A 13,627-nucleotide genomic window follows, 5' to 3' on the forward strand; every position below is an offset into this window, starting at 1 on the left:
GACCTAAAGGGCCTATCCCTAGATAGATAATATGCCTTAAAAATAGAATTGAGTTCCTTTTATTTTATTTTGTGTCTCTCAGAAAAAAATGGCAGATGCTTCATTTTTCCTAGGATGTGTTTTTGTAGCAGAAATACAAATCAGGATTTTATGTTAATATGTCACAAGGATCTTAGTATGCAGGAGTTTACCTGCTGGCAATGCAAACTACTGGAATACTTTGTTGAAAACTATATTTTGTAAGGTGATACCCAAAGTTACATTTGCAAGTATAAATAATAAGTAAAAATATAATTACCACAGTGCAAAAGAAATAGGGAAAGGTTAACTAACTTTAGAGACAGTCTGGCATTAATACTGATATTCTCTCTTTGTGCTCATTCAAATGCTTAGCATTAAATCTGTATCTTGTTTAATTATACTATTTATTGATGTGATGTACAGCTGTGATACCCATGTAACAACGATGTCTAAATGAAGATTTGTATTTCCCCTTACTTCCCTGTAAACTTTTGCTACTGCATTGCAGATTCCTCCGAAGAACCCTCCAGGAAGAGCATTGCAGACTCTACATGTATTGTGAAATATGGGGAAACTATTGATATCAGTTACTTGCAATATCTTTGGGATGCTCAAACTCTCATACGGCACTGTATGAAAGATTGTGAAGTCTGGTCTGCTCCATATGATGGGGAAAATCCCAATCCATATACCTTTATCCAAACTTCAGTTGAAGAAGAGGGTAAAAACCTAGATCAGCCTATTTTCCAACTGCAACCCAGAACACCTAGTAATCATGTTTCTTCTCAGGTGAGACCATTGAGAGAAAAGACACAACTGGAGCTGGAATGGGATGATAGCTATGATACTGGGATCTCTCCAGGATCTGATTCAATATCTCCCCAGCATGATGATAATTTTAATACCCAACCTCCTGCAGAACCACCAAAGCACATTCAAGAAATGAAGAAAAATGCTATCATGTTGATCAAAGGATCATACATAGAAGAATCAGACTTTCAGGATGATGTCATGGTTTATAGGCTATGTGCTGAAAAGGATGCACAGGAAGCAGACCGCTTAAAGGAGGAACTTTTAATATCAAAATCTACAGATGTAGATAATCCAGATGCCATCTCTATCAATGGTCCTCGAGAAAGCCCCGCATCAGATTTAAATTTGGAGGAGGAGCGCAATATAAAAAATTCAAATCTGATCCAACAAGCGGAAGATGGAATCCAAGGCAACATTGATGAAACAACTCTGCAACCTGATTTGGAACAGACACTGTCTTCCCTAGAAGGAGACCATCACACTAACATGAAGTTGTTGAGTCTTGACCGTGAAGATTTTATTTCCGAATGTGATAACATCATTAAAGAATTGGACTCAAATTCTTCAGGCTTGGTAGAACTGAAACTGCTGATTCCTGATCCAGTATCCCCTATTGAAGAGGAAGAAGATTTTGAAAACTTTTCAGCAGATACTCCATCAGCGGAAAGTATGCCCTCACCCTTTGGATTAAAAGATGCTTGGCCTAGCAACCCTCCAAGATTCCAGAATATCCCATTTACCGGTACAGTTTTCTAATTTATTAAGCCACTCATGCTTTTTACAATGACATAGTTCTAGATGTGAATAGCAGGTGCTGGTACATTATTTTGTATGCTTGCATTTTTATTGGGTTCTTTGTTTAAAATACAGGTAGTGTTCAACCTACGTCCACAGTTGACCCCAAAATTTGTGTTGGTAATTGAGAAATTTGTTAAGTGAGTTTCACCCCATTTTATGACTTTTCTTGCCACATTTGTTAAGTGAATCACTGCAGTTGTTAAATTAGTAACCCAATTGTTAAGTGAATCTGGTTTCCCCATTGACTTTGCTTTTCAGACGATTCCAAAAGTTGATCACATGACCCCGGGACACTGCGACTGTCATAAATGTGAGTCAGTTGTTAAGCATCCAAATATACATCACATAACCATGGGGATGTGGCAACAGTCATGTGAAAAATGGTCATAACTCACTTTTTAGTGCCGCTGTAACTTTTTATTTTTTTAATAATATTTTATTAATTTTCCAATTTTACATCTAAGTATTTAAGCAATGTGGTGGCTGGGTTAATCAATAGTTCAATAACACAAAAATCTTTAGTACAAATCTCAAGTTACAACATCAAATATTTCCTCTCTTTTTCCCTTAATATCTACTATCTCGTATTTAAGTTAATACAGTTCTTATTTTATCAACTAAGTAAAAACATCATTATTACATTATCATTATCATTATTACATTATTAGCTATCTATTTCCCACCATATTAAATCATCTAATTAATAATACAGTATCCCCTTTAATAAATCAAAACTATTATATATATTGTCTGGGTTAATCAATAAATCAAACACATTCATATTTTTTTCCTTTTGGGTCTATTTTTTAAATATTAAACAAATAGAATCCTTATTTTCAACTAGTTTCCAAATATTTTAAATTTAATGACCAAAATTCCACTTATCTCAACTTTTCCCTTTAACCCTCTAATTAGTAATATGAAATCCCCTAATAAATCAGAACCCCAATTTTCAACTAGCCTTTCATGTCAGTGCTTTTACGTCATCAAACAGATCTCCCTCTATTATTATATATATTATTTGAAATAAGAGAGACCATTTAGTTGCCATTTTTATTGGAAGGGCTAGCCCATTTGTATTCATTAAATCGTCTCCCTGTTATTTCAATTCCCCATGATTGTCCTGATATATTTATCTTCCAATCCATCTGTTCTTCTTTCTCAAATTTCTTCTGATTTATGTAGAAAGTCTTTTCCATTTTCAGTGTTGTCACTCCCTTTTCTGGATTTTCCATTAACTATTTGTTGATCAATTGAGTCCTCTGTCTTAGTATTTGATTGTTCCACTTCTTCTGTTATCTTCTGTGTTGTTAGTTCTTTGATTGTAGTCAAAATTCGGGTTTATGTATCTAAGCTGACATCTTGTTCTTTTATGTTGGGTCTTATTTTGTCAAAAGCTGAAAGAATGGTTTCATGTATTGCTTTCAACATGGAAAGGATCTTTTCCTGGTCTTCATCCATATTCTCTTAATAATGTGTTAAGTTGAGGACTTTAAAATCAGATTTTAAAAATAATTTTATAACTAAGTATGGGACCTCTATTTCACATGTTTATAGGTAGCCTTTATAGTAGAAGTCGTTTGCAAGTAAACCAATGTTCCTCAAATAAAGAGATAGGAAAGCAATTCCCTACATATAACTCTGAAAGTCAGTAAAGATTTAAATTCATAGTTCAAGCAGGCCAGTTATGCCTCCCAGAAGTTCTCTTTATAGCTGAGTTTCTCACAGGTGGTATCGAGGGTGAAAGAGTTTTATCTGAAGTCTGGGCTTCAAGCCAAGTCTCTTTTAGGCAATAACAAGTTGTGATACCAAACTTCGCCACAAGATGTCACCGATGCTGTTTAAAATTTTTTAAGTCCCCCGTTTTTATAATAGTTTTTCAAAGTATTTCTTTTCTTTTTAGATAAAAATCAGCGTATCCAGTAGAAATAGGAATAAGAAAACTTTTAGGAAAACTTTTTAGTCCCCAGATTTCAAAAGTATATGCATTCAATTAGATTAAAGTTGTTTTTATAATTGCTTTATTTCCCCTAGGTAATCAGTTGCCACTGTTCTTAGAGGGTAGGGCAGGAATTCACTTCCCTCTCTCCTCACAGGGGAAAAGTACCTAGGGCAGCTTTTGCAGGAAAGATATTTAGAGTCTTAAAGAGAAGATCAGATCTCACTCAGTTTCATCCGCGTTGCTTTAAAGGTGCTTGGTAGTAATTTTGATTTTGGCTGTCAGCAGCTTAATGACGAGCCATATTGCTATGGCCAGTCTTTCCCTCGCCGGTTTAGAGAGCTACCCCAGATCAAGCGAAAGGGCTGCCACCCTCCCGCGATCAAGCGGGGATCCCCTCCTTGCTCGTCACCCCTACAGGGTGACTTTTGACTCTTTCCAGGGTCCTCCAGTGGGATGAAATTGGACGCTAAAGACGGAGTTTGCTTCCATGTGTCCGGAGGCACAGTGCTGCTGTAACTTTGAATGGTCACTAAGTGAACTGTTGTAAGTTGAGGACTACTTGTAGTTTACTTAATCAGCTTGACTTTATATTTCCTGTATAGAAAATCTCTAATGGTGACACCATTTAAGGTTGTAGTCCTGCATGCTTCAAAAGAAAGACAAATTTAACTATTAGTGTTAAATTATGTTAAATGAGAAATTGCTACAGAAAAAAAACAGATATTCTTAATTTAACAATCACTTCTCAAAGTATTAAATAGAAATTGAAAGTTGCTTGCTTTTGCTTTCATTTTTTAGCACTAGATGGCAGCTCTGTTGCCATTTGGTGTATTTGCCCCATTTTATCTCCACAGTGATTATTCTTTATCAGTGTGAATATTCTGTAATATTCCATCTGCTGTCAAGCAACATGTAACTTTGTATCACAATGCAGCAAGTCTCTTTGTAGCATCATTAGATTAAAGCATTTTTGAATAGATTTTATAAATTCTTGGAAAGCACCTTGGTCTAAATGCCTCAAATTCTGGAATTAGATCTGTGATGTAAAATTCACTCAATGAAACCAGCAACTGGAGAGAATTCCAGGCAGTCCTTTTGTTCGCAGATCATTGGACTCTTGCATCCACATGAGCCAAGAGTTTCAGTCTTACATGGTATGTTGATTAAATATATTTGAGTATACATACCGTATGCATTAGTTTAAAACAAGTTTATAATTACTTTATAACTGATAAGGAGGAAAGTAATAGAAAGAGGGACATGGATGTTTGTGAAAATATTATAGGCACATTCCTTGAAGTGCAACCTAGTAGTTTTGATCTATGATATATGGCAACACTCTTAATTGTTATTCTTAACAACCTTGTACTGCATGTTATTGCAAGGACAGAAAGAAACAAATCTGGATGCCTCCTTGAATCTTGTTTTGTTTCAAGGCATGAATGTTATAACCAATTAATCACCACAGGAATAGATTGGCCCACTTTAAAAAAAATTAAAACATTCTTGAGAAATAAAGAGATACAGTAAGGGGATGATGTACCGTATTATATTACAGTGCTATAAGCAAGCATATACTTTTGTTCATGATTTCCATAACTAAGTCAACCTTAATTTTTATTTCAACTTTCATAAATTCTATTAATCTTCATCCATTAAAGAAAACAGAAAGCAAACAGTAATTTTAATTTTTACAATGGTAGTAGATGGATTGATTTTACAAATCTTAATTCAGTTATGACACAAGTATAATGTACAAAGATTTCTTTGTATTCTATGTCAAGTTTGTTATCTTTCTTTGATGTGTTCCAACAGTTGTTTTAAAATCTGCATTTATTTCATTCACCCTCTTCTTTTTTGCAATATATAGCAAATCATTTTCTAATGACTTTATTCATCTATAAAAACATGAATAAAAATAAAATTGCCTGCTAGTTTTATGGCAGAGCACAGGGACAGTGGAGAGGATTCATTGTTTCTTTTTTTACAGGCATAAAATGTGGAAACAGAACTTGTCTGTCCAGGGAATAAGCAGCAAGTATGGAACTGAGCAGATACGAATACTCTATATGTTTTGACTAATATAACATCTGCTGCTTTTAATTGTTTATAAAGTAATGCTCACCACTTACTCACCTATTAACAAGGACACAATTATCATTATAAAATGGGAATATAATGTTGCAAATGTAACTTTTATTATGAATAGGATCCAAGTAAGTTTTAAGATTGTATGGTGAGTTGTGGGTAATATCATTTTTTTATCTAATTTACTTTGTATTGCAAAAAGTTCAAAACCTATACATCTCTTTTTGTCACAATTGCTGGAAGTTAGTTTAATAATAGGCTATTTGTACGTATCATAATAAATTTCTTCAGAAGCATCCCCATTCTGTCTACAACCATTACTTCAGTCACCAAAGTTACAATGGCACTGAATGAATGGTGGTTATGACCAATCCTCAAAGGTTCAGCAGCTTCCCTGCAGTCCCAGCTTCCCTGCAGTCAAATGATTGTGATCCGGATGCTTGGCAAGAGACTTGCACTTATGATTGGTTGCAGTACCCCTTGACTGTGAGATTACCATTTGTGACTTTCCCTGCCAGCTTCCCCAGAAAGTCAATGGAGAACAAGGAAACAAGGTGGTAAGTCATTCAGTTAAATCTTCCCCACCTGTCCATCTCCCATGTGCCTTTGTGCTCACCACACTGCCCTCACACCATTGCACATACCCTCTGGAGTAGGGGGTCCCCAACCCCTGGTCTGTGGACTGGCATTCCAGAAACCGGTCTGCACAAACGAGTAAAGCCTCATCCGCATCCCACACCCTCTCCGGTCCACGGAAAAACTCCTCTCCACGGAACTGGACCCTGGTGCCCAAAAGGTTGGGGGCCACTGCTCTTGAGCCTCACTGCGCCACCTTCATACCCCCTTACCTCCTCCCCTATCATTGTAACACCTCCTGTTCATCTTTGCACATCCTCCCTGACCTTTGCCACAATTTTTGGCCTTAAAAATAAGTCTCTCTTTTGGAAGTTTGTACTGTTTACGTTGTCAAGAGACAAACATTACTTTTATGTTCTTGTCCAGCTAAGATTTTCAAATGGCTTAGACATAATACCTAGTATCTATAGCTATATCTAATATGTAATACATTTATTTCAGTCATGAGTTTTATGACTAGCATTTACTAATGAACATTTATTATGTATAACGTTAACTAATGTCCTTAAACATTAATCTTTGATTTGAGAATTATACAGAAACAAATGGATCCATTTTTGTCCTTTACTGCCACCTACACGCTGGTTTTGTTTATGTGCTTTTACAATTTCACTAAACATGTAGTTGAAGTTGGCATACTATCTTGTTGCTATACTTTTGGGATTGCAGACTTTTTTCTGCTAGGTAACATTATTAATATATGAATTAGGAGATGTCAGATTAATTGATTTGTTGATTGGTGGGAATTATATATCTTTTTCAAATTGCCTGCTTTGCATGTGTTCCGGTGCATATTGTTTTGCAAATGATTGATGCTTTCTTGTAGACTTTTTTTGTCTGATAAAATGGTGCTCCATCTTATCTGCGTTGCCTGCTTCCTGTGTGATTGGCAGTATTCATGTCTGTGTGATTGAATTGTTTGTTGGGAGGATATTTATCCATTTTTGTGATTGTTGAATTGTAATGTTTTTCTGTTATTAGGTACAAAAAATTCAAGAGCATTTTTAGAAAGAATATCAGTCTAGATATAAAGACATAAAACCTAGTTATAGAGCTGTCTCAAAACATATCCAAAGACCCAGAAGTAATGCATGAGCAGCCCACAATATTTTTTCCATATCACAAACTATTTGTCCAATTCTGAGATAAATGGGTAGACCCGTTTTATGGAATCAATAATGAAAACCTAAGTAAATTCAATAATCACAGTGAGCCCATCCCATCAAAAAGCTGATTTCACAGATACGATAGAGTTGTCACCTTGCAAGTCAAAAATCTACCAACAAGACATCATTCAGTTGAAAAACAACATTCGCTTGCAGTACCCCCTCCCCAAGCACTGGCAAGCAGGCAAGACAGATGCGTGTATAATCTCTGCCAATCTCACTTTCTCAAACTTTTTCCAGTGATAATGTTATGTAGTATAGTAACAAAACATCTGCAAACCAAACCATTCTTGGATAGTTCTGTCAATGCAATATGCCAATCCTGAGTAACTGTTGTAAAGCATGGCAAACTATTGGTAGATATAAGGAGGATGGGATTACTTTGCCCCATTCCATTCTGTGAAAAATATCAGTATAAACCAGGGATAGGCAACTTTGGCTCTTTTATGACTCGTGGACTTCAACTCCCAGGAATTCTGGGAGTTGAAGTCCATGAGTCATAAAAAAGCCAAGGTTGCCTACCCCTGGTATAAGCCAAGCTATAATTTAGTTTATCTCTTTGAAAGATATATTTTCCAGGGGCACCAATTACTTGGAATGTGTGGGAAGAGAACAGGAGAAGACACCTTGATTTGGAGGCTTGCTGAATTCAGAATGTCATTGATACTTCATCCCTGAGAAATAGGATAGGAAGATCTCTCTCTCTCTCTCTCTCTCTCTCTCTCTCTCTCTCTCTCTCTCTCCTTCCTTCCCCCCTTCCTCACACTCTCTGTTTGTAAAAGTGGCATTTAAAATCTTGAGGAGAAGAAAGGGAAAATTACAATAGTGTTTTCTCCATCTCTTTATAAATATTTTTCTTTTTTTAGTTTTTGAGGCAGCTGTGCTTTATTGCTAAGTCATTTTGTTGTACACCGGGGCAGGAAGCATAAACTTTTCTGTATATGTTCCCTGTCCTCTGCCCAGTCATATGTATTCCATAACAAGATATTAGCATTAAATGTACCAGCTGTAATGCCACCAGTTCCTAGGCCTAGCCTCTTTGTTGAAAACAGAAATGCAGAATACCTGATAGCTGTGGTTCTTAATCCAATTTTTAATATCAGAGCTCCTGTGACAGTATATCACAGCCTAGGGCTGCCTGTTATCCTGCCATATATTCACTCAAAGAAAAACATTGGATAACAAGTTTCCTCACAGAAAAACATCAGCTGCTGTGCTGGGGAAAGGGAGGAGAGAACCAGGAACATAAGACTTTCTGGAAAAGCACAGAAGAATGGCTGTCAATCCTCCCTCCCCCCCCCCAATAGATTCTAGATAACATTGGCAGCTGAAGGATCCTTAGTTTCAGGAGAGGCTGGGCTAGACAAGTGGGGATTTCAAGACTGAAGGTGAAGTACCAATGAAGGATGACTCTACTCATTGTAAATGGCTTTTATGGGAAGTGGGGAAGGGAGAAATCGTATCCTGCCAGCCTAAGAGAGGCAATGCCAGCCAGTACCAGTCAATCCTTTTTTTTTTTTTAACACTAAGTAGGAATCTAGAAATAGCAATGCATACATTTAGTTAACACAATGGACTGCACACATATCCAGTGGAAAGGCAATTTATTTTAAAAATGCTTGGCCAGATGCTAATAAATCAAGCCTCTTTTTCTTGCAGTTCTGCTCCTTAGCAGAAGAGAGACAAGAGAGCTGAAGAAAGGAATACAGTGATTAACGGTTGCTTACCTTCTGCAATTACTGTTTGTATGCCTGCAAACGAAACAAATAATTGGCCTTATGCTGCTCATTTTAAATAAAATTGTAAAATATGTTGATGCTAATTTTAAATAAAATCTTAAACTATGTTGAGTTGCATCAGATCTCACAAACCCCTTTCCTTTTGCTCCTCCTTTCTTATGATTCAAAAATCTGTTTTGTTTTGATTTGCTTTTTAAATCTGCAGGCCCGTTTATCAGCGTTGTGCTATCAAAACTGGAAAATATGTTAGAAAACTCCTTGCATGTAAATTTGCTGCTTATTGGAATAATTACTCATCTGGCCAGTTACCCACAACCTCTTCTTCGTTCATTTTTGCTCAATACAAATATGGTGTTTCAGCCTAGTGTGCGGTCTCTGTACCAGGTACTACTTTAATACTAAAAAGAAATCTTTTAAAACTCACTTTAAAGTGTAACACTTATCCTTTTTTTTTTTTTAAATACGTTTTTGGTTCAGTTTTTGCAGAGTGATATTTTAATGTTGATTTATTAAAATGTAATTGTTTAAATCAAGAGAATATAAAATATCACAGTAAGATACATTATTAAGGACAAAATACATAATTCAGTCATAATTTAGTGAATAACTGATATAACAATTTGTAGCTATATAGATCCTATTTATTTATTTATTTTACTTTATTTTGGGGCAGGTACTGGCATCTATAAAGAATAAAATTGAGCAGTTTGCTTCCATTGAAAAAGATTTCCCTGCTCTTCTGATACAAGCACAAAAGTACCTGCTTTTACGAGTAGATGCACTGGATGTTCCTTTAGAATCATTAAATAAAGGTAATAATCATTCCTGATAAATTAAACATATTTTTCTAGCTTTAATAAGAATGGAATAAATGGAAAGTAAACTATATTTTATACAGTGCAAGGTTATTGTAGATAATTGTTGGGATTAATTTTGCGAATTATCCTTACCATTGTCTTTAGGTAAGGATAGTTGGCATCTGTTCACCAATTTAGAGTTGTGTTCATCTTGACCAGAACTGGCAGGTATATTAAATGGCCAGGACATATGTGAGCTTGAACTATCAGCTTATCTTAATGTTGGGAAACCAGAGAATAATCCTTTTTTTCTGAGTTCCATAATATTTTCTAACTGCTTAAAAATAGTGGCATAAGTTTCAACATTGTTGAGCTGCATGACTACATTATGTAAAACAACATAAAATCTAAAGTATTTTTAACATAACTAAATGTTCACTGCAATACTCATATGTCCCAAAGAAACTAGAGCAGAAAAAAATCTAACTCTCAGTACTTATGGATGACAAAGTGATGAAACTTTGTATAGGCAAAATAAATATGCAACTTTTTAAGCTATAGCAGTAATGGCAAACATTTTAGAGACTGAGTGCCCCAACTACAACCCAAAACCCACTTATGTATTGTTGGGTGCCAGATAGGTGTGGCCCATTGGGTGGGGGCGGGCCCATTGGGCAGGCGTGACTGTGGTGGTAATGGCAGACTGGGTGGGACTAAAAAGTTCAATCAATTCCAACTTTGCAAGATCTTTTTTTCCACAAGAAGTTGAAATTGATTGATTGAACCTTTTTTTTTTTTTTGCGCATGGTGGCGGAGGCCTAAAGCGAAAAGGTTTTATAAAACCCAGCTAAAGGCCTAGGACTGGGGCGATGGCGCGGTGCCATAGGTTTGCCACCACGGAGTTATAGTCTTACTTTTCCTGATATCCTACTTTTATCTCAAGAAAATACTATTATACAGTTATAATTTTATTTATGAAAGACTACCTTAAAACTCTTATTACTATTAATACTACTACAGATATTTGAAAATCACAGATTTTTAAAAATAATTTCCATCTATAGCTGTAACAGCCATTATTAAAATATTGCTTTAAGTTGCTTTATTTTTAGTAAGGCTATGTGATGGAGAGAGCAGTTTCAAACATTCACTTGGGAATTCTATTAGTAAAAGGTTCTGCAGTTTATGCATTGTTGCCAGAGTTGAGCAAATCTAACATCTCATGAATGCACTTGCCAAGTGGAATGGACTGTGGTAAAAATAAGTCTAGCTACAAACACTTTAGGGCATACAGGTTAGGTTATTTCATATGAGACAACATTCTCCTATTGCAGCTGCCTTTTGATTATACTGTTGTCAATTCTAGCATGTTAGCCAAACTTTTATTGGAACAATTTGTAGGCTAATAAAACCAAAAATGCATTGCTCCAGGGAGAAGATAGTCATCATTTTCTGCAGCCCCACTTTGACCTGGGATCTTGCATAAAATTACCCAATAATTTTATGTAAATAACACTGTTGTGAATATTGCTCAAGAGTTGTTTAACTGTAATTCAGGAAGAAAAATTCTCTGTATAAACTAGTGGTTTATTTCTCTTAAGCATCTCTTGTACCAAATTCCCCAAACTGTTTTTTGAACTTGGTCTTTAGGATTTTGTCACATCATTATTTATTTGACAAATGAGTAGTTTATAATTCATTATTGAAATTGATACCCCATATGTAAAGTTAGCAATAATTTTCTAAGAATTTGGCAGAGTTTTCCTGATCCTCTTGCTAACCACTCCACAATGCACTGAGAGGTGGAGAGGATGTAGTGTTGGTTCCTTTTCATATTTTGTATTTGTAATGTTTGACAAACTGTTATCCTTTGCTCAGGCTCTGAAAAATTCTTTATGTCTATCTACACAGAATACTATATCTGCTCTTATTTTATTCCCACAGCAAACTTATGCATGTGGTTGCAGTTGCACTAGATCAGCTGCTTACTATATATTCTCCCCTAGTGATAAAATTTAAATATTTCAATGGCAATGGAATGAGTTTAAAAGAAGGCCAATTAGCACAGATAGGAAAAAAGTAAATGGAATACAATTAACTTACTATTTATATGAATGGAATTGTCAGTTTTATATGTATATGCGCATTGTCTTTTTAAACTGGAGTAGGTCAGGAGGCTTTTATTGCCTTTCACACATCCTCCTCATACACTTTCATATAGAGTATGTCTTAGTAGTAACTCATTATTTTTGACCCTCATTTTTAACAAACCTACATTATTCTGAAAAGTCATGTCCCAAATTGTAAACTGCTGCATGAAATATATAATTCAGCTGAATTTTTAATTTAGAAGGCAAAACACGGAAATGATTCCAATTATAAAGGCTGGAAGTGTTAATTAAAAGTTGATCTTTTCCCCATCATTGCTAATGTTTGGCTCATAGGTTAAGAATAAACAACTTGGGTAGCATTCTGTGCAGAATGAAATTACTTTCCTAAGATGTAATAATATATTACCTTTAATCAACTTCATGAAAAGACAGGGTGAGTAAAGGGAGCTTTCCTGTTCAGGGGCACGAATATATTTACTGGATGACCTGAAAAGGACTAAAATATGTTCCATGGGGATGATACTGAGGAGTCTTTTAAAAAAATAGCGTACTTGCAATCTTTGGACTGGAGTTTGTGTGTTCCGATTTCAGAATTAACTTTTTAACCCTACTAAGCCTTGATTAGCATTCTGCTAGAATTTTGTGTCAGAGGATTGTTCTTCTATTGCTGTTGTAGATAGGAATTTTCATTAGTGGCTGCGTTCAGGGATAAGGGGACTTTTCAGAATCTGATGAGAACAGTAACCATAGTGACTAATTGCTTAACAGTAGAATGGGTAAAGAGGTTTCTTTATTTTTTTCCAGAAGAGTCCACCTTTTCTTGCTCCTTAATTTCATTGTAAGCTTTGCTTCAGTGTTAATAAGAAGCAGTTGGGACCTTCTTTCCCTCCTCCCAATTTTAATTTCAATGCTTCTTCATTTCTGATTGCCATCCTAATATCTTCTGGTATCTTTTATAACCATTGTCTAATTCTCATAATTAGTGAATCATGTGAAAAATACATTAAGTAACTAGCGTAGAGTTTGAATTTAAAACCCAACATACGGAGACCAGGATTCAAACAATTCTGGTTTCAGTAGGCTGAGTTAGCTAGAAGATTGTGACATCATATAATAGCAGGGGTGTCAAACTGCCGGCCCGCGGGCCAGATGCATCATGGCGAAACGGTGCCCAACCCATTGCCGGCAATGGAAAAAAAGTTGCGATACCCCGTGACACGTCACATGATGTTGCAAGTTTTACACCTCTGTTTTATACTTTTCAAAACTATTTTGCAAGACTCCTAAAGCCTTCTGTCAGAGAAAAATAGATGCCTAATGCCTTTCCTTTGAATTGTAGCCACTCTTTTTATGTGTCCCCCAAGGCATGAGCCAAATGCCTGCTTTGATATTTTTAGCCCTGCTTCATCTATCTCCAAAATATTTAACACATGCAGTATGAACAACACCCAACATCTAGTGAATATTTATTCATGAGGCACTTTGGATTATTTTTCCTTTTGAAATATTTGAGATA

At 35.7% G+C, this 13,627-nt stretch overlaps 1 protein-coding gene across 6 annotated transcripts in view; it reads left to right on the forward strand.

Moving 5' to 3' along the window:
• The window catches only part of FHIP1A (FHF complex subunit HOOK interacting protein 1A), a 92,875-nt gene that overhangs the window by 74,991 nt on the left and 4,257 nt on the right, over positions 1-13,627 (forward strand). For 4 of the 6 annotated variants that reach the window (XM_039346420.1, XM_039346423.1, XM_039346421.1 and 1 more), the window contains 3 exons: positions 530-1,576; positions 9,409-9,587; positions 9,877-10,015. In XM_039346420.1, coding sequence (XP_039202354.1) covers positions 530-1,576; positions 9,409-9,587; positions 9,877-10,015 — 1,365 coding nt within the window. Of the gene's footprint in view, positions 1-529; positions 1,577-5,564; positions 7,160-9,408; positions 9,588-9,876; positions 10,016-13,627 lie in introns of those variants that run through there. The other 2 variants (XM_039346427.1, XM_039346426.1) reach the window with 2 other exon arrangements.

Source organism: Crotalus tigris, unplaced genomic scaffold, assembly GCF_016545835.1.
Source record: "Crotalus tigris isolate CLP2741 ecotype Arizona unplaced genomic scaffold, ASM1654583v1 scf7180000017994.786943, whole genome shotgun sequence".
NCBI lineage: Eukaryota > Metazoa > Chordata > Lepidosauria > Squamata > Viperidae > Crotalus > Crotalus tigris.